We start from the raw sequence: 20889 nt of genomic DNA, 5'->3' as shown, positions 1-20889 counted from the left end.
GCATCAGAAGTTCAGAAACATACAGTTTTAAAAAAAAAATCGACGAAAGTCATAGAATGGCAGATTACTCTAGCATTTTCAGAAATTCAGTTCCTTGGTTTGCTACCCTGGGATTCTTCCTGGCATTTGCGGAATCGTTGGGTTTCGGGTTGATAACAGTTTTCCTCACATCTTCAACTGTACTGATACTTCTTCCTGTCGTCGTGTCTCGTTTGAAACCAACGAGTAACGAACTTGAAGAGAAATCAGTGACTGTATTGTCGGAGGAAGTTTCGTCTGAACCAAGTGTACAGGAACAAGCTGAGGAGAGCTTCTTATTGTCTGACAGTGAAAGCCATGAACAGACAAGTTCAAGTGAAGAATACTCAGAAAATGAATGGTTATTCAGAGAGAACAAGAGTGACAGTTCAACATTCTCAGACGGGTCAATCTCAGACGAGGAAAGTCTGATTGAAATTGCGCTGCCTAACCGACAGTACCTCGATTCCAAGAGTAATAATAATGGGTGTCAACAGAAATGGTCATTAGAATCACATTTCAGACAGCAAACTTGGATGGAAATGCTCAATGACATGAATGAAGATAACTTCATTGAGATTGATTTATGCATGGGATCAATCAAATGTTCAAGGTTCGAAATCGAAGCTTGATTATAAGTTACATTACATAATACTACTAATTTTCAAGTCTTCTTAGTTTTACTCTCAAAACTCTCTATTACTAGTTTTGATTAGCACTGTTTTTTATCCTGTAATGGATTTGGAGATAGAGTGTTAAGATGTTGAAGGCTTTGATTTCTTACAGTTTTCATCTATGTTGCTCAAACCCATCATTATTTTTTGGGATATTCTTTCGTGTATCCCTAAACTTTTTCATTTTCTAAGGTGTACCCCTCATTTTTCACAAAAAAAAAAATTTGACCGACAATAATTCTCTGTTACGGGTTTAGAAAACGGTAATTTTTTTTTCAAACCAATTATCTCGTCAAGGCCTTGAATTTGAAAAAAAAATTCACTGCTTTTTGAACTCGTAGCCGGTAGTTATGGTTGGTCAAACCTTTTTTAATGAATAAACTTTGACCGACCATAATTCCCGACTACGAGTTGAGATGTTGATGAATTCTTTTTCAAATTGAAGACCTCTTAAAGACGGTCAATTTGAAAAAAAAGTTCGTATTTTGAACTTGTAGCCAAGAGTTATTGACGGTAAGTTTTTTTGCAAGGAAAGAGAGGTACATCTTAGAAAATGAAAAAGTTGAGGGGTACACGAGAGAATATCCCTTATTTTTTTATGTGCCCGTGTCAGATGCTCAACATTTAGCGAATTCCAACTCCAAGAAGGGAACGGGGCCGGGGGATACCGTAAAACTATTCTTTCTGTGCATTTTAAACCTACACTGTTAAATTTTTTACTTGTTGATTTTCATGGCTTCTCATGCTATGAAAAGTTTTTTTTTTTTTTTTTTTTTTTTTTTTTTGCAAGCGCCTCGGATACCAAGCGAAACACTAAGTACTACTTTAGTTAATTAAGCTTACTTTAGAATAAAGTAATGATACTTTGACAGATAATTTTGTTTTGTATATATTATTATACACAGTATGTTAATTACTAGTCCTTGATCTCTGCAATGCATGGAGTTATTATTTGCTAATGTCAGAAATTAGCTTGTGGAATTGACTTAATCTACGCTGACAGATTCCGGCTTAGTACTTAATTTCAGGGATTAAAAGTAATCTATGATCCATATAGCACAGAAGTTAATTGACATACAGATAGTACTCAATTGTTTTTCAAGTCACACGGAATACCAGCTGTCGGTTATGTTAGTTCCGGTTATGGGACTGGGGACACGGTATTAAAAAAAGTTCTTAAAAATCGACTCAAATATCAGATCCAAAGAAAAAATAGAGAACACAGCTAATACATGATGAGATTGATGAGAAACATTTATGAATCTAGGGCCGCATCAGGTGCGACTGATTAATGTTACATCTACTGCGTCCCTACATTACGACTTCATGACCAGTAACACGGCCACAAGGATTTTGACAGTCATTTACAGGAGAAGCGTACAAGAAGACTTCTTCACTTGTTCAGGGTGCCGGAAAAAATATTAAGATCTTAATATCTTATCATTTCCGGTAACTATTGCATGTGCAGGCTACTGATAGTGTGGCTGATTTGTCTTTTAAGACTTTTAACATCACAATCTACTACAGAAAGCTCCATCTTTCTGCTTCTACTTTGATAATGAAACGGCAGTTGACTCCCTCTGTCACAGTCAATAGTTTACGTTTACTTTATTTTGCAATTACTTTGATGAAATCACAAGTTTGCAGGCAGACATTTTCTTGCAGAAGTTTTGTACTCAAGTGTAGCATGGAAGCTATGGTTGCTCCAAGAAAGTAACTTAGGGACCACTTTGTGATTCTTTGAACTTAGATTTAATCCAAAAGGATTAAAATAAAACAAACAAAAAGAACTAAATAAAGGGGGAAGATTTGGCTTTGTGGGTATTTGGTGCTATTTAAGTCCGGTTCATTCCTACTTAACCAAAGGTTTCGTGTTACAGAATTATGATGTTGCTGAAACACGCGAGGGAGAACGTTATTGATCTCATGTTCTTAATTATTCAAGTTTCTGACCTGGACTAAACTTAAGATCGGAACCAAACATATAAAGATCCATCAGCGGCGGAGCCGAGATTCAAAGTTTGTAGGCCAATTAGTAGTGCAACAGAGAAACTTGGAAAAAAAATCTAAAATTGTAATGAATTCGATTTTTTCATTGCTTAGGGGTGCAGCACTTCCTAATATTTTCCCCCGCTCGACAACCCGAGGCCTATTATTCACATATCTTGGATTTTCTTAAATTCTGTTTAAACTTGGCAATTGGAAGAATGTTAAGCAAATGCAAGGCATTAAACAGCAGAACACACTCACACAGTAGTCACCGGAAAACTACTGCATCAAGATCCAAGAACATCACAATAAAACAACGGTAGTCGGTAGATAATCCTTAAATCAACAGGGAACAATATTTAACATAGCCCAGCCAGTAGGCCACCAAACATTTTTCACAGACACTGAAAAAAAAGGCTTTAACAGTAAGAACATAGTAACGGCAACTTACTGCAACTGTCTACTCGCTAATCACTTTTGGTGCGAAGAAGTGGATATCGTCAAGACGGTCATTGCTTGGTGAATTACCACCATAAACCAACAAACCCGGGTTTCCATCGTGTTCACCAGCAGCAAAGGCACACCATCCTCGAGGGCCGGGATGGTCAATAGAATCGGAACCATCCTCCATTTTCTTCCAGACCAATGTCTCTGTGTCTAAGGCATACGCCTCTGCGGAGAATTTACCAGCACCGAGATGACCTAGATCACTGGGGTCCACCTCCCCACCGTAAATAAATATGTACTTGCCAACACTAACAGTGGAGAATACGCTCCGAGCAGTGGGCTTTTCTCCAGTCGTCTCTACTTCGGCCCATTCTTTCTTGGACAGATCAAAGCAATGCACATCATCAGCCTCCTCCCCGGCAAATCCATATACAACCCAAACTTTGCCGTGGACAACCGCTAGCCCAGGCCCACCTCTTCCTTTGCAGTTGTCACCTGGAAGTGGGAACTGTACCCATTTCTGATCAACCACATCATACGCCCAAAGGTCGTTGAGTCGGCCAGAGAAACCACATCCACCAAAGACGTACACATAGCGCTCGTTAGCTGCTGTGGAATGGTAGCTTCGATGTGCAGGCCCCGTCTCTCCATTTGAAAGCAGGGCCCATTTGTTAGTTGTTGTGTCAAAGGAATAGAGCTCACCGAGCTCCTTGTGCTCAGAATCCCTACCACCAAACACGTATATGATGTCACTCACAGCTGCCATTGTGACCCCAACGCGGGGTGGAGGGACATCTCCACTGGCATCTGCAATAGACCATGATTGGTCATTGAGGTCAAACACGTAGAGTTTGTTGTCTACGGGGACACGTGGAGAGAATTCACCCCCGAAAGTGTAAACCTTTTTACCCACAACCGCTATAGCGTGTGAGCTCCTGGCTCCTGGTCCGGACCCTTTCTGATCAAACTGGCAGGAAGAAAAAATCTCTAGTAAGCATCAGACAATTTCAAGAACAATAGATCAAAAACAACACGGTCTAGCGACTCTTACCTAACCTAAAACAACTATTCCGGATATCAGTTCCTTCAAGAGTTCAAGGCCAGGGTTTCGGAAGGTCCAAGATTAACACGGTCTAGCGACTCTTACCTAACCTAAAACAACTAGTCCGGAAACCGTGTTCCATTAAGCCATCAACAATTATTCCAGAACATTAGAGACCGAAACCAATTAACAAACACCGTGATTTTGGCTTGACCATCAATCATATTACTTACTTCCTCTGTCCGGGTCATTTGTTGTCCTTTTCCATTTTTGAGTGTTTCAGTCAATTGTTGTCCTTTCTATTTTAGGATTGCATTTGATGAACAATTTCGTCATTCACACTCAATTTGATCCACTTGTCATCTTATAATTGGCCTTTTCCTTGACAACAATTGACCGGGACGGAGGGAGTATTACTTATCTTTCTAAGTTCCTAATTAAATCAAACTTACCAGATTACCAAATCATATGACAACCCAGCAACTTCACATAGAATTGACAACCTAGAATTTAACTTGATCAATAAAGTTTCCCTAAAATAAACCTATACCGAATGTGCAATATAACAATGCTCCCACTAATTATGACGGAATAAAGCAAAATGACTCATTCAACTCATTGCGCTTCCTTCTATTGTGAAAAAACAATCACCCAATGCAATTCTCTATACAATTTTCATTGAGGGATCATTTGAAAGCAATTTCTCAATTTCAGACTAGGAAAGGTTGCGTTCATCCGACCCTCAAACAACATGCAGGAGCCCTTGAGAAACAAAGCACAGAATAGTGTGTAATCGTATAGTTATCGATATTCCGATTATTTGTTTACCTTTGATTGAAATATCCACGATTATTTGTTAGAACTGTGATTATTAGTACTAACAAATTACTTTAAACCTCATTTAATCATGACTCCATCACCATGCAAAATAAACCATTTGTTTATTTTTGCATTTGGCACGAAGAGTAAGGAAAGACGAGGACCATTTACAATTACATTGGAGGACAAGCGGACAATAATGGAGGTGGTAGATCAAATTAACCATTAGAAACATTCTTAATATAGAAACGTAAATAAATGAACAAAACATACAAAAATAAAATATGTATACAAATGATCGGGACGGAGGGTTAATAAAAACAGATGGTAATTACCAAGAAATTAAAATTAGAAGGGTAGTAAAATTAAATTGGGGGAGAATTAGAAAACAAACCTTAGTCCACTGTCCTTTGATCTCAACCATTTTTAGTGCTTCTTGTAAAGACACTCAAATATCGCACTACTTATAGTCTAGTTGACCCGTGAAAAAAATTAGTTGCACCCATCCGAGCTACACAAATTCTTGTTTAAGACGGGTATACTTAAGACGAGTTAAGTATCACACATGACAAAAATAAAATGCATTAAAATTAGTGAAAGGTTTGTCTCGTATATGATAGTGGGATGTTATCCGTATTAAGAAAGACCTACCGGCCAGAGTATTATTACAAGTTCGTTGAGATTCGTTCACTATTTTAAAGGTTCATTTACAAATTCTATTATTATTGTAAAAAAAAAAAAAAAAAAAAAAAAGATGACGTAAATGGTTACAAATTAGTATACAGATTTGTTATGTGTTTGTTTATTTTGCTTGATGTTTATTAAGTTTGTCCACTATTTTAAAGATTTATTGTTTTTATAGTGATCAATTTTACTTTTCGTTATACATTTTTTTTGGGTACGCACTTTATTACGACATTGATTGAGGGATATGCTTGTTTTACTTTCGTTATCCACATAGTGGTGTTTGTTAGAACCTATGTCACGGAGAAAACGATTTTTTTCAGCTTACAAAGATCATCCGGAAGATAAATAATTTAATTAATATTAATAATTATTTTTCATTTTATAGTTATTTGTTTATCTTTGATTAATAAATAATCGGGTAAAATATACTCCCTCCAATTTTCTATTATCTTCCCTCTTTTCCTTTTCACACAAGTTTGATTATCTTCCCTCTTTCCTTTTTTGGTAAGTTTCATTCATTTTTTATTAATTTCTCTCTCCTAAAAAATCAACAACTCTTATTACTTTATCTATTCTTTATTCATCATTCATTCTTTATTATTTTCTCTCACCTATAAATTTCACAACTTACAATACTTTATTCTACTTTATTCCTTCTTTCTTCCCCTTTCTTAATTTTTGTGCCCAAAAGAAAGGGGAAGATATAAGGAAATAGGAGGGAGTATATTTTTTGATAGAAAAGCAGCATGGTTTTGGCTCTTTATTTTTAGTACACATCATCGCACATTGGAGTATTGGAGTATTGGACGCATTCTACGTATCAAGTCCACTCTGCATGCTTAGCCGCACCAGTTCAATCCATGCCTCCAAGGCTCCAACTCCTTATAATATGGCCTTGTTGATTTATAATTATTATATGAGCTAGTCTTGCATAATACCGTAATATTATTATCTATATAATACTATTAAAAGCCTAAACTAAAATGGCTCATAAATTCCACGTCAACAAAGCCACGTGTGATTATAAAATGCCACGTCTGCTTAACGTACTGCCACGCTTGATCTACAAATGACACGTTTACATTAAAAATGCCAGCACCTCAAAATTCATCAATCTCATTAGTCTATCCACATTCAAATATCACAGCCAACCGTACTCATATGGGTCTCCTTCCCGAAACCGAATTGACCTATTCCGGTCACCGCCCTCCACCTTCCCACCATGTTGTACCCGCTGTTCAGTCGTACCGTATAGCACCCGCCGACCGCCAGTCCCTCATACCGCTGCCGGAATCCCAAATGGTACGTTATCTGACGGTCGTGGTGGATACGGTTTGTATGATTGTATCCGTTGCTGAGCTACTGTTTTATTGCCCCAACCTTTCATATGGTTACTATCCGTTACTGATGAGGTACTGTTTCATTGCCCCAACCTTTCATATGGTTATCCGTTGGTGATGAGGTACTGTTTCATTGCCCATCTTTTCATTTCCCGGTTTAATTTCTTCAGTAAATGTAAAAATTAATTACCTATGACTGTCACCTAAGCCGTTTAAATACTATTATATGATTAAATTTCTGGGTCTATTCCATTCCCCAATTTCTTTGGCTTCCCTTATTTTAGCTATTCTCTACTTTTATGATTAAATTAACTACTCATGTAATGATTTGTAGGAGAATTTTAGACGTAATACATGTTTTCCTTTTGTTTTTTTCTCACCCCGCTTTCAAAGTCTCAATTTGACGCTGCGTTGAATGCGGTTGCTGCAGGTTGGTGAACGTCACTGCTCCTTGAAGGTATTCACAAAACTGCTCCTTGAAGGTATTCACTTTGTGACTTTCGTAGACCCGTTAGTCTGGCTGTTTTGGTTTGTGTTGTTATACCGTTGATGTGTTTTCCGAAATGGTATTACGTTGATATATTGCTAACCCGCCATTGAATGTGTTTGTTGCGCTTTTACTCGAACTTAGTACCCTGCATATAAGTGTTATCCTAAGAGTCATCTTGTGGAAAAGCATGCTGCATGTATCCATTAAAAGCATGATAAAACACTTCCTGAACCTGAAATGGACATCAATTTTGTTGTCTTATATTTGTACTTATTGAAAATTGGCTAAAGATCTACTAAATATGAGAATCAAAATTTGCAGGCCGTGCAGAGTGAAAATGTAAATTATACCATGGTTTTATGAAGAGTGAAATGTGATATTTATGCACCCTTAGCTACTCGAGACTACCACAGTAGTTATTAGATAAACGGTAAAAGTCTTCAAATAGCAGGCAGCATAAAACAGGTAAAAATGACAGAGAAGTGATTTTTCATTTGGAACATATTTTTGTGATCCACTAAAGAGTGCAAGTGTCACTTTTAAGTGTGCAAGTGGTCGTATCAGCTTAAACGAAAACTCATCATCCAATATTGCATCAACACAGATCCCATAAACATAATAACGTAGCAAACCATCACTTATTCTTGTGACAATGGAAGTTTCCTGGCGATCATTTATTCTACAATAGAAGTATTGTTGTTTTCAGTGTTTCAAAATGACATAAAAAATGCTGAAATAAATAATGTAAATGGGTATCAAGTTTAAAATTCCGGGGAGAATTCCCTGTCTCTCACTAACCTAAATGAAAGTTGGTGTACACTATCAATTAGAGTTATAACACTGGCCTCAATCCTCTTGTGTGGTATTCCTTTTCTCCTTCTATGTTTGGGAGGAAACCAACTTTGTTAAATTTACCCTTACGATGACTTATTGTTTGACTGCTGAAACACTTGAACCCTATTTGATTTTGTTGTATAGTATATTCATTATGTTATTTATATTTGAAAAGAATGATTGATCTGTATTGCTAGGCGGCTGTATTGTTTGTGTGCTGTGTAGAAGTGGTGGCTTGGCATGTAATGTAACAACAACAACAACTGGAATGGAGCATAGTTATCGCAAAAGAGGCCGTCCACGCAAGACAAGGGCGACAGACGACCCTAATTCCTTCAGCACAAGCAGGCCAACCCCATCGGCATTCATTTGCGAAAACATTCAAAGTACGCTTACTCAATATAAAAAAGAGCAAGATAGTTTCAAATGCTTCATTATGCAAGCTAGGGTGCCAAAGAAAGATCTTGGTAAAGTTTGTTATGTATTATATCCTTCTGAATCAGTTCATCGTCTGTAAGACTGTAACGATCTTAAGTTTATACACTATAACTTATATAAGACGGTGGCACATGTGAAACCAACCCACTAACCCTATATTTTAATGAAGAATGCAAAAGGATTTGCGTTCGTATCACGTGTGTGACCATCTTGGACAAGACTTGCCAAAGTTGCGAAGTGTATATGGTCGCTACTTTTTTATTAGTGAAAAGAGAGCCACGTGGCTGTTTTTTCACTGACGGGTTTTGACCCCCGGGTCATGATGACTTGACTTGACTTTACTTGATATCTTATTCTAGCTACTTTGAGCTATTTGGGGATTGGAAATTCTTATCTATGTTTCTTATGTAGGGTTTCATACGTTTTGAATCTTTTGAACCCAAAAGTTGGATCATTCCCGGTGACCTGTCTGACAGTTCTGTACTGGAAGAAGAACGTATTACCAGCGAAAGAAAGGTTTATAGTAAAGGAACCCGTAAAATGAAAAGCAAGAGAATTGCAGATGTTGTTGAAGCTCTAATAGGCGCATTCCTTACGACCGGTGGTGAAGTAGCTGCTTTATTATTTATGAATTGGCTCGGAATAGAGGTGGAATTTTCCTGTATAAAGTACCAGAGAATCTTCAATATTGATCCTTATAAGCATGTTAATATCAGCGGTCTCCAGTCTATTCTTAATTATTCATTCAAGGACCCGTCTTTGTTAGTCGAAGCATTAACGCATGGTTCGTATATGTTGCCTGAAATTCCGAGGTGCTACCAAGTAAGCTCTATGAACTCTTTTCCTTCTATATTCTCAATTCTTGATTCATATTTCTCTATTTCCAATTGTTTCATTCAGATATTTGGTAATTTTTGTTTTTAGATGTTTCCGATGTGTTTATATCTTCCTTATTTCTCCTTTTCTTAATTCTGACAGTCTTTTATAAATCGCACGCTTCCTGTTGGCTGATTCTAAATTATTTTAGTACTAAACTTTGTTAAATGATGTTACATTTTCAATATCCCAGTAAAATACAATAAAACATTCTCGAGATTTCTAGGAGACGCAATGCTGGATCGTTGTTTAATAGTGAAAGGGCTTATTTGTGAATTTTACAGCGCTTGGAATTTCTAGGAGACGCAGTGTTGGATCATTTAATTACTATTCAGCTGTACGCTAAATATCCCGGGATTACACCCGGACTACTTACTGACTTGAGATCCGCATCAGTTAACAATGATCGCTATGCTCAATCGTCGATCAGAAGTGGGCTTTACAAGCATATTTTGCACGCGTCACAAGTGCTTCACAAGCAATTGTCAGCTACCATCATTCGTTTCGAAGAATTATCCTCGAATTCTACATTTGGATGGGAATTGGATATAAATTTTCCTAAGGTTGGTAAAAATAGTCAATTTAAATTGATAGCCATAGACGACCGGAAAGAACCCGAAGTAGACCCAACAAGAAAAGACCCGCACCAAATATGGCCTGACTTAAACAGTGTTAAAGATAACCCGACTGAAACCTGACCAATTAGAGGTGTTCAAATTCGGGCTTGGGCCGGACATGGGCCAGACTCGCGTATAATTTTTGGCCCACGGACAAGTGGGTTTGCGGGTTTGGGACGGGTTAGTGGGCCGGTCCTTTGTATTTTTCTTAAAATGCCTTATCCGTACCCGCTTATTTAGCAGGCGGGATGGGCCGGGTTCAGTGGACGGGACGACCCATGAACAGCTGTTCCAGGTTTACTAATGACTACTTCTGCATCTTCTGAAGTTTTGCGAATTATTTGACTTTTGTAGGTTCTGGCAGATATTATAGAATCATTAGCCGGAGCTATTTTTGTCGATTCCGAATACAATAAACATGCATTAGTCAATAGTATAGTGCCTCTATTAGAGCCCATAGTTACTCCTGAAACTCTGAAGCTTCCTCCCGTCAGAGAACTGCACGATATTTGTCAAAAGCACCATTATAACATGGGAAAGCCCGTCAAATCTTTTGAGAATGGAATCCCATCCATCACACTCGAAGTCGAGGCAAATGGAACGATATTTAAGCACACTTGCACAGCACCAGATAACACTTTGGCCAACAAAATCGCTTCGAGAGCTATTCTCAAGTCTTTGAAGGAATCTATTCCTGGCCTATACGAGAAAGTTAAATAACACTCCACTAACGACTCAATACAAGACAAAAAAGGACGAACCCAAACACGGAACCAAAAACAAAGAAACCCGTGATTTTCACGGGTCCCAAAACTAGTTATTACTCTCAATAAGAATAGGACAAACTTTTTGTTATTAACTACTGTAGACAATTACCTTTATTATGTGTACCTATTTGGATCCATTTTACTATTAAAATGAATATTACTGTCTTAACAAGAATGTGTACTATTATATACAGATTAATGTCAACATAACTGTCCCTTTCCATAGAACATAAAATAAGGATTAAAATTCATTAGTGTTGTACTACAAGTCTACAACCTTAACTCGATATATAAATCAAAGAAAAAAAAAGTGTTTAATACTTTAATTCGATTTACAACATATTATTTACTTTGTATCTATAAATTTGTCCAGTAAAAATCTGAAGTAGCTGCAACGAGATGTAGGTTTTAAATTTCATCTTTTTTACCAAAATAATTTATCCTGTTTCATTTAATTATATTTTTAAGATTCATTCACTAAAATTGTAAGCTAAGAATGAGTATATCTTTCTATTTCTCATGATTGTATTTTCAATATATTTTCTTAAATACCTTCTTAACATGCGTCTTTAGGACACACGTTAGAAAAATCGATAGAAAAATAGTTAATTTCGGTTAAAACCTCTACAAGGTGGAGATGCTTTGTTTAATTTGTGTTTTGATTTTTGGGATATTCTACCGTGTACCCTCGTGGTTTTCGGTTTTTTACGTTGTACCCCTCCTTTTTTTATATTCCATGGTGTACCTCTAAACTCTATACATTAGTCTATACCATGAGCTTATTTATTGTCATTGCTAACTTAGTTTCTTAAATGACCTATTAAATTGTCTATTTATCATTCCAATTACTCGATAACCTACTCATTTACTTATTAGTTCGCCAAATTACTCATTAGCCCAAAAAATAGTATATGAAACTAACTAAAAGTTCAAAAAATCTTCATTATCATGTCATGAATCATAACAGATGTTTTTAATATAGTAGTTGATGCTTATTAAAGGTCATCTGTTATGTTTCTCATATAAAATGCTGATACAACATTAATAAGTCAGAATAAAGGTCAAAGTACAGTCGTTTGATAGTAATAAAGTTAATGGAGAGTTAAACGAAGTTATGATGGAGAAATAAGTAAGAAGTTTAGGGGTATATTGTAGAATTAAAAAAACTCAGGGATACACCGTAGAATACCCCTTGATTTTTTGTGAATGCGACTTATGATAATGTTCTCGTTTTGATTTGCAAGTCTACACGTTACCGCTTCTTATTGGTCAATAACCATAATTAATTGATTGCTTGATGTAATAATCCTAATTTTCTAGGAATTGTATAAGCTCCCTCGAGTAATTGTAAGGTGTCCTTTTACAAAGTCCAACATCATGTACTATTTACTCTTTTAACATAATCTGACATGGCTAATATAATCAAAATTATAGCTTGAGGCAAAGGTAAAAATAAAAAAAAGATATAAGTATCATATTCGCATTTGTGACTTTCTTTATGCACAAAAGATGAACACATTTTTATCACTTACAATGAACAATTTTTTGTGGAACGAATTGTATAAGCTTCTTCGAGATGTAAGATGTAACCTAGAAATGAGTTAAAAATTTACAAATTTTCAGCACTTAAATTGACAAGACGACTAAGGCCAAGCTCGAACCCAGGCCCTTAGCTAGACTTATTATCACCCCTAGAGTGCAGTAGTTACTAGGAGTGAGCATAGGTCCAAGACCGGACCGAAGACCGAAAAAATAAATTATGTAGATTGAAGATCGGACCTAAAACTTTCGGGCTGATCCAAGACCAAACCCCATTTTTTCGGTCCGGTTCGGTCTTACACCCAATGTAGTCAACTTAACGTCCAATAATTGACCCCATCCCCTTTTTCATTTGTGTTTGTGTCAAAACTAAAGGTAAACAAATAACTGAAACGAAAGAAGTAAACCAAATAATACAAAAGATCGACACAAACACTTATATAAGACGGTTTTATACAAATACAGTATGTCCCTAAAACAGATTCTCTTATTAACCGAGGTAACAGATTCTAACGAGTTATGACAACAAATTTAGATTTTAGAACAAACAAGCAGGAAATAAGACAGACACGAAGTGCAACATCAACCAATTAAAGTTGTATGGCACAAATTAAAAGCGTACACTAGAAATCCCAAATCATACAAAGAAGAATTTCCACGTTTCATCAACCATGTTCTCAAATTATATATTTTCCACATTTTTTGGTAGTTTAACAAACAATTGCATTACATAATTGTACTTTGAAAATTTGCCTAGTTACATGTGGTGATGTTTGACAATTCAATTCACTAAAACCTCATTATTTAATCAATATTTTAGTAATCAAATTAATACCCACTTAATAAAATAAAGTAATTTACATACCCTTTTCAGCTTTTTGCTTAATTCAAGTTAATTTAGTGTTAAATTGTTGAAAAAAATTGATTTTCACCGTTTTAGTAAGTTAATTTTTGTGGGTAATTAGTGTAATTTAGTGGGTGTGAGTTTTCTTCATCTGGGTCATACTGAAAGGTGAGTTCTTTGGTGTTATTTGGTGAATAATTGACCTTTGTTTGATGTGATTTGGTTAGATGTTGCTTGCACGACATGTGTTTGTTGAAATTCAATCATGTTAAATTGCTCAAAATTCTGTAATTTTGTATGATTTTTTAGTGATTTTGCAGGTTTTCAGGTTTGTATAGCATTTGAGTTTGTTTGTGAAATCACAAGTTTTGGGTTTGGTAGGTTGATTGTGCCACTATTAATTAATCGGTTTTTCTAACGCGAGCATAAAAATGAGTGGCACAATGTATTTCTGAGTAGCATTATGATCACCCTGTATTTTTGCTTTGCATTTCATGTTCTTGTTGCTTCACCAAATTTTTAGTGAATACATGAAGTATATAGGGACAGAAAAATAAGGGTGCAAATGTGGATTGTGTGATGTCTTGGTAGCATTGGTTTTGATTATGTTTTTTTATTATGTATGCATGACTGGTTGAAGTAGTGCTTGTGATTTTCGGAATTTGAACTAGTCTCGTAAGAGACGGTCTCTTACCCACTTCCCCACTTCCCCTTTGTTTAAACCCATAAAACCATAATGGTTGATAATTAGTGAATGAAGGGGTCATTTAGTGAATCAATGGAGTATAATGATTGATGACTAGATAGATAGTGAATAAAGGGAGCATTTAGTGAATACATGGAGTATGATGATTGATAATAAGTTTATAAAGGGAGCATTTAGTGAACAAATGGAGTATGATGATTGATAATTAGTTTATAAAGGGAGGATTGAGTGAGTTGATGGAGTGGTCTCACTAATGATCTCATGTAAGCATCTGTGTCGAATTCTGTTAGGTTTGTGTGTTTATGTAGGTCTAATCAGTTGTTGCCGTTTCTGATTGTGAGTAAAATTAGGGTCTGAGCTTAGCTTGATGGATTATTTTTTTCTGAGGTGATGAGATGGTTTGTGACTTGTGTTTGATGTTTGATCAGATTTACACAGGATCTAAGCGAGTTTAAATGGCGGCTATTTTAGCGTCTCAGAGCTGTCATTGCCGCCACATGGAGCTACCTCCACAAAGACTAGCAGCTGATGACCTAGGTTTTTCATGCTCAATCTCTGGTCAAAGATCGATCAAATTCGAAAAGCAGGTTTCTAGTCTACCGGCATCTCCTTATGGATACAGGTTACAAGTGGAAATGCGGCAAACCAAGGAGCCAGCAGATTTGAATGGCAATGGCCGCTCATATAAAATGGTGCCAATAACTGAAGTAATAAAGACTGCACAAAATTCTACTGTTAACGGAACAAGCAAAGTTGTTAATGGAGTGAATGGTACCAAGAAGGTTATTAATGGGGCAAACAAGGTTGTTAACGGAGTTAATGGTACCAAGCAAGCTATCAATGGAGTGAGCATTACAAAGAAGCAAACTGCCTATCCTCCGGTTAAGAGATCAATGATTCTTCGGGATGAGGGACTTCCGCCTCTTGAGGAGCCAAGAGTTTTGCCAAGTGATTCAGGGTTCAGTTGGGCTAACGACAATTACAATTCTGTGCAAAGGTCGATTGATGTCTGGTCCTTCGTTCTTAGTCTTCGTGTGCGTGTTCTTTTGGAGAATGCAAAATGGGCTTATGCTGGTGGATTTGATGAAGAAAAGCAGGTCACTTTCATTTCCTCTGCTGTCAGCTACGTTATTTTGACAGTTCACTTTGGCAGCGTGTTGCATGTCCTACCCATCAGCCTTACATTTCAATACAACACTTGACTTCACTTTAGGTTATGAAACAGTTTCACAGAATATGCGTGTCTTGACACTTTACATTGTTCCGCATCCATTCTTCTTTAGCTGATGAAATTCCAACGCCTTCTGAATTCATTTTTGAGCCCCTCTCCCTCCAATGCTTCTATCTGTTGGAGCTCATTCTTTAATCCGTATCTATCTCTGTCAAACTATTTCTCAAATATTACCATGTACAGAAGAAGAGAAGAAGAGGAACTGCAGCATGGCTGAGGGAACGTGTTTTGCAGCTTGGTCCAACTTTTATTAAGCTTGGACAACTATCATCTACGAGATCTGATCTATTTCCGCGAGAGTATGTGGATGAGCTTGCCAAGTTGCAGGTAACATATCTGTGGCTTTACACACAGCTCTATGTAATGGCCTTTAAGTCTTTACGTGCTTGTTTGTCTCAACAATATCATTGCCGGAGGGGATGCTAAAGTCTGTAAAGTTCATGGAAATATTTGCAGGATAGAGTGCCTGCATTCTCATCAAAGAAAGCAAAAGAATTCATTGCTGCTGAACTCGGTGCCCCTGTAGACGTGCTCTTTAGAGAATTTGAAGACCAGCCTATAGCTGCAGCTAGTCTTGGTCAGGTGTCCGTTCTGTAGTCAATCTTTTTATGTGTATATGTTGTCGCAGTGGAATGATAATAATGCGGTTTCAAGTAGTTCTTGATTTTTTACTGAAACCAACCTATTCCCTCTTTCGATAACTAAATGCTTACTATTCTGATTCCCTAAAAAGTTTTCTTCCTAATATATTGTATTAAGGATCCAAGAGTAGGTTTTAGAAGGCGATAGAAGTTCATAATCACCTTGTTTCTTATTCCCGTGAACTAAAAGAATTATGTATTGCTGTAACACAGTGCTTATTCGTTCACTGACTTAAATATCTCTACTTGCTTCTTTTAGGTTCATCGGGCTATCTTACATAATGGCGAGAAAGTAGTTGTCAAAGTTCAAAGACCGGGATTGAAGCGACTTTTTGACATCGATTTACGTGAGTAACATCTGACTTTCTCTCTCTGAAATGTTACAGATGTTGAACTTCTTATACAGGTTGTTTTTGCGAGTTTTATAACTCTTGTTAAGAAAATAAATGATTTTAAACCGTCTTCTTCTACACAGAAAATTTGAAGCTCATTGCAGAGTACTTCCAAAATAGTGAATCGTTGGGTGGTCCAACTAGGGATTGGATCGGTATATATGAAGAGTGTGCTACGTAAGTAAACACGTTCTTTTCTACTTTCGGTTGCCTATGATAATCATGTCTTTGATGACTGTCCATCTTATCTTCCGCTTTCAGTCACTACTTGAGGCGACAAATCTCTACACTCCTTATTTTACTGATTGCCAATTACTTCTAAGTTCTAACTAATTTTTTACTGTTCATTTGTGATGCAGGATTTTGTACCAAGAAATAGACTATGTCAATGAGGGAAAAAATGCTGACAGGTTCCGCAGAGATTTTCGGAATGTAAAGTGGGTTCGCGTGCCCGTATGTTGCTATTCTATGCTCAGTTTTAAATTCCTGTTGTTGGCTGTGTACTTCATTTTCTTCATTAAGTAATTCCTTGACTTGTTCTTCATGGACACAACTTTCTGTTGCCTGTAGTTGGTTCACTGGGATTATACTGCCTTAAAAGTGCTGACATTGGAGTATGTTCCAGGTATGACTGTATAAGGCCCACGGTTACGAATTTTAGAATAGTTGAACCAGTGTTGCTCCATGTTATTGACTGTTAAGTATCAATTTGTGAACAGGCGTCAAAATAAACAAATTGGAGAAGTTAGATGAACGTGGTTATAATCGTCCTCGAATTGCATCTCGTGCCATTGAAGGATACTTAATTCAGGTACCATTTGTCATCAAATTTAAACCTTCAATTAGCTTATGGCTTAGATCATGGTATTAAATATCAGACACTGTGTAAAAATATTTTCAATTTTCGGCAACCATATTTTCCGATTTTTAAAGGGTTACCAAAAATAGCCAATATTTGGCCGGTACGGCTGATATTCTGACTCTTGGCCGATACAACGCTAATAAAGCCGATACAAGATCGATACTTCTTATATCACTGATATATAAACAAGCTGTGATAAAACGTGACTGCATTATAGCACACAGCTACGATTCACAAACGTACTACAAAATTGCAACTGATAATGCGATTTTATACCATGGTCTAAATAGTAGTATCCTCACCTTTGCGTTGTCAGTAACCCGAGAAACACATATCCTACCAAGATCATTACAATGATCTGAATATGAATGCTGCAATAATGAAATAGATAATGTGGATGAATTGTGCTTCAGTGGTTGCTGTCTAATCTTGTGATCAAGAGCCAGATCACAGGATCATAATGAAATGACATTTACATAGTAACAGATCTGAGAAAATTATGATGTAACTGATAACTTTTTTTCATCTACGGAGTATTAAGATCCTCTCAAGTACTCCTATAACCCAAGATATTGAGAAAATGAGATTGCTGTTTCAAGTTGCAACGTCTTCTGATAAACTTATAACCAACTGTTTATAGTTCATACATTTATTTTTCCGTTGCCTGAATATGTATTTGACAATCCGTATGCGCTGCAGATACTGAAAACTGGATTCTTTCATGCTGATCCTCATCCAGGCAACCTTGCTATCGACACAGATGAAGCAATCATATACTATGATTTTGGAATGATGGGAGAAATAAAAACATTTACTCGAGAAAGATTGCTCGACTTGTTCTATGCCGTTTATGAAAAAGATACAAAAAAGGTATTTGCTTTATGCCTTTATCCTATAATGTACTGGCAAGTATGAAAGCTAGAATACAGGTGGATTCTTGATTTTCTGATGTTGCTAATGCTTACTCGTGGATGTGAAAATCTGAATGCACCTGTTAGAGTTCTCCTTTCACTTGCTTACGTAGTACGTAGTTACATTTTAAGAACCACCTGTTAGTATTTCCAGATGTTTAAGCTTATACTGTCAATCAATAAATGAATAAATATAATGTGTGGGAGAAATAATAACATTTTTGAGACTTAATCTGTTACGAGTACGCTGCAGTTTATAATTTTACATTCAAGTTTGCTGTCAACTTTTATTCTGATGACCGATAAGCATCTACTGCTATTCAGGTGGTTCAGAACCTTATTGATCTTGGAGCACTTCAGCCAACAGGAGATCTCTCAGCGGTATGGTATTACTATAATTGCATGAAAACGCTGTTGAAGTTGCTAGGTTTTTGTTAATATATTTATAATTTCTTACAGGTGAGAAGATCAGTGCAGTTTTTCTTGAACAATTTACTAGGGCAATCGCCAGATCAACAGCAAACTTTGGCTGCAATTGGTGAGGTATGATTTTCTGACTTATGCTTCTAGTTTTGCGTTGATTCACGGTTTACTGTACTGCATCCTGTAACTTATATTGGGTCTTACATTTTCTGTTTGAATGAAGAACTAATATGGCAAATGAAATCCAGTTCCTCTTTCTGTCCTGAATTTCTGTTTCCAATCCTTTTTCGACTAGTGTCATTATTAGCATAATACTAAATCTAGCCCACAGTGCATCATCTGGACAGATTGGTATCGGTTTTTAAGATCCTTAGTCGAAGTTGTCAACTTTACTGACGGTACATCTTCTTTCTGCTTTAAATTTACAGGACTTGTTTGCCATAGCTCAAGATCAGCCATTCCGCTTTCCATCGACCTTTACGTTCGTCCTAAGGGCATTTTCAACTCTCGAAGGTTAGTCTTTTCCATGACCCTGTCCAACCAAATTAGCAACACATTTTGACATGATCCACCAGTCACGAAATAGTCGGTGTGCATATTTTCTTACGTATTTTTATCGTTTATATTGTTTTGTAGGCGTTGGCTATACACTAGACCCAAAGTTTTCTTTTGTAAAGGTTGCTGCTCCTTATGCACAGGTATGAGTAGTGAAATTGAAAGTCGCTTACCTCGAGAAGCGGCACATATAATTAAAGAAAGGAGAGACTATTCTAATATTTATTATGCTTGCAGGAGCTTCTTGATCTGAAAGAAAGGCGGCGATCAGGAGCAGCACTTGTGCAGGAAATAAGGAAACAAGCCGAAGATGTAAGCACGCCTCTTCTCTAGTCAAACATAGCCGATGTTCAGGTCACAAAACCCTCCTAATAAGTAACCTATCAATCTTGTTACACCTCGACAGGCCAGAGACTCTACAGTGTCCATGCCATCCCGGGTCCAACGTATAGAAGATTTTGTGAAGCAACTTGAAGCGGGAGACTTAAAATTACGTGTCCGAGTTCTAGAGGTAAGTCCACTATCCATTATGAGTCAAATGTCATATGTATAAGAACTCGTTATTTACAGCTGCCAAAAAAAAAAAAAAAAAAAAAAAGCTACTCCTACAACTTAATACAGAAATTTTTGCATGAAACTATCAATCGAAAGACAGTCTCATATTTATATAATGTGAGACCAGCGCGTATGTGAATGCGTTAAACTGATTGCCCTATGGTTTAATCCAATTTTTGTAGTCCGAAAGAGCGGCTAGGAAGGCAACGGTATTGCAAATGGCAACCATGTACACAGTTTTAGGAGGTACCCTTCTGAACCTGGGTGTCACTTTCAGCGGCCAAGGAAGTGAAATTATCGCAAATGGTTCCTTTATCGGCGCAGGTGAAATCTATACCACACCCCATAAGAAAATTTTGCCATTTTACGCGTTTTTGAGATATTGGGTGCTTAAAATAGCGTCTGGGCGTGTCTTGTTGCAGGTGTTTTCCTAACGTTGCTAATCAGGTCCATGCAAAGAGTGAAAAAGCTTGATAATTTCGAGAAAATGATTTGATCCTCGACTACTCATGATAGATTGAGGGCGGTACATAGAAATGTATACTTAGAAACATAGAATAAAACCCGATTTTTATTTTGAAAGCAATTGCCTTAGATATAGGGGCGAACTCGGTGTATATATATATAGTTATTTTATTTACATTTATACCCCGTATTCATCAAGTTGTATATGGGGTAGAACACAGATGATAATTGTTGAATTCATTCCTTGTGTATTACAACGCCTGCAAATTAAGGGATCGAGTTGTGACCTTAAAATTCCCTCCCCCTTCCATTCCCTCCATTACCCTCCAAATTTCCGAATCCAAACAGACGGTTAAAGGGTGAGGGCATGCACCATTGCACCTCCTCTTATCTCATTAAAAATAAAATTGGACAAGCTTATAAATGTACCTGATAATTTTTTCTCTGTAAATTTAAATGTACCTCGAGTACTTGGGTATCTGTAAAATGTACCTTAAATTGTTCTCAAGGGAAGGTGATCTCACGTGATCCTAAATGAAATTTACGTACGGAGTTTATCGTGAGGGTATTTTAATCAAAACTAAATAAATGATTGAAGCAGAGTGAAGAAATGATTGAAGCAGATTGAAGCAAATTGGTGTTTATAAGCAAAATAATTAGAGAATTGGGGTTGGTTTGAAACTATTTAGACTTATGGTGTCCACGTCATCAGTTTCATTTTTTTTCC

At 36.8% G+C, this 20889-nt stretch overlaps 3 protein-coding genes across 7 annotated transcripts; 2 read left to right on the top strand and 1 right to left on the bottom strand.

The window, feature by feature from the left end:
- Nucleotides 1-191: 191 nt before the first annotated feature.
- Nucleotides 192-5491, bottom strand: LOC141610743 (thiohydroximate-O-sulfate sulfur/sulfate-lyase (nitrile-forming) NSP1). 2 transcript variants are annotated; one of them, XM_074428994.1, is made up of 3 exons: nucleotides 5384-5491; nucleotides 3133-4095; nucleotides 192-321 (listed from the first exon to the last, which is right to left on the bottom strand). In XM_074428994.1, the coding sequence occupies exons 1-2, from the start codon at nucleotides 5411-5413 to the stop codon at nucleotides 3142-3144; spliced, it is 984 nt and encodes a 327-aa protein (XP_074285095.1). In that variant the 5' UTR covers nucleotides 5414-5491; the 3' UTR covers nucleotides 192-321; nucleotides 3133-3141. The 2 variants fall into 2 exon arrangements, with proteins under 2 accessions (XP_074285095.1, XP_074285094.1); XM_074428993.1 differs by lacking the exon at nucleotides 192-321 and having other exon boundaries at nucleotides 2991-4095.
- A 3103-nt stretch (nucleotides 5492-8594) lies between these two features.
- Nucleotides 8595-11178, top strand: LOC141610734 (endoribonuclease Dicer homolog 2-like). Its single transcript, XM_074428981.1, has 4 exons — nucleotides 8595-8726; nucleotides 9190-9600; nucleotides 9939-10217; nucleotides 10626-11178. The coding sequence occupies exons 2-4, from the start codon at nucleotides 9319-9321 to the stop codon at nucleotides 10989-10991; spliced, it is 927 nt and encodes a 308-aa protein (XP_074285082.1). The 5' UTR covers nucleotides 8595-8726; nucleotides 9190-9318; the 3' UTR covers nucleotides 10992-11178.
- Nucleotides 11179-13096: 1918 nt separating this feature from the next.
- On the top strand, nucleotides 13097-20456 carry LOC141610733 (protein ACTIVITY OF BC1 COMPLEX KINASE 7, chloroplastic). Of its 4 annotated transcripts, XM_074428978.1 has the most exons (19): nucleotides 13097-13589; nucleotides 13742-13798; nucleotides 14556-15224; nucleotides 15542-15685; nucleotides 15815-15940; nucleotides 16259-16346; nucleotides 16475-16568; nucleotides 16751-16844; nucleotides 16962-17016; nucleotides 17111-17202; nucleotides 17953-18123; nucleotides 18489-18545; nucleotides 18624-18707; nucleotides 19016-19100; nucleotides 19224-19285; nucleotides 19380-19454; nucleotides 19549-19653; nucleotides 19880-20021; nucleotides 20120-20456. In XM_074428978.1, exons 3-19 carry the CDS (start codon nucleotides 14583-14585, stop codon nucleotides 20191-20193), a joined length of 2190 nt encoding a protein of 729 aa, XP_074285079.1. In that variant the 5' UTR covers nucleotides 13097-13589; nucleotides 13742-13798; nucleotides 14556-14582; the 3' UTR covers nucleotides 20194-20456. The 4 variants fall into 4 exon arrangements, with proteins under 4 accessions (XP_074285079.1, XP_074285077.1, XP_074285081.1 ...); XM_074428976.1 differs by lacking the exon at nucleotides 13742-13798 and having other exon boundaries at nucleotides 13143-13589; XM_074428977.1 differs by lacking the exon at nucleotides 13097-13589 and having other exon boundaries at nucleotides 13742-14251; nucleotides 14305-15224.
- Nucleotides 20457-20889: the final 433 nt, after the last annotated feature.

Source organism: Silene latifolia, chromosome 11 (assembly GCF_048544455.1).
Source record: "Silene latifolia isolate original U9 population chromosome 11, ASM4854445v1, whole genome shotgun sequence".
NCBI lineage: Eukaryota > Viridiplantae > Streptophyta > Magnoliopsida > Caryophyllales > Caryophyllaceae > Silene > Silene latifolia.
The sequence above is the reverse complement of the archived record's forward strand: the minus strand, read 5'-3'. Positions and strand labels throughout refer to the sequence as shown.

Bases quoted from the DNA above. Each gene is read 5' to 3' on its own strand.
- LOC141610743 (XM_074428994.1), bottom strand. From the start codon at position 5,413: ATGGTTGAGATCAAAGGACAGTGGACTAAG. The intron at 4,096-5,383 runs GTTTGTTTTCTA...TCTTCCTGCCAG, and splicing joins TCAAAGGACAGTGGACTAAG to TTTGATCAGAAAGGGTCCGG.
- LOC141610733 (XM_074428978.1), top strand. From the start codon at position 14,583: ATGGCGGCTATTTTAGCGTCTCAGAGCTGTCATTGCCGCCACATGGAG. The intron at 16,347-16,474 runs GTGAGTAACATC...TCTTCTACACAG, and splicing joins ACTTTTTGACATCGATTTAC to AAAATTTGAAGCTCATTGCA. The intron at 19,654-19,879 runs GTAAGTCCACTA...CAATTTTTGTAG, and splicing joins TACGTGTCCGAGTTCTAGAG to TCCGAAAGAGCGGCTAGGAA.
- LOC141610734 (XM_074428981.1), top strand. From the start codon at position 9,319: ATGAAAAGCAAGAGAATTGCAGATGTTGTTGAAGCTCTAATAGGCGCA. The intron at 9,601-9,938 runs GTAAGCTCTATG...TGAATTTTACAG, and splicing joins AAATTCCGAGGTGCTACCAA to CGCTTGGAATTTCTAGGAGA. The intron at 10,218-10,625 runs GTTGGTAAAAAT...TGACTTTTGTAG, and splicing joins TGGATATAAATTTTCCTAAG to GTTCTGGCAGATATTATAGA.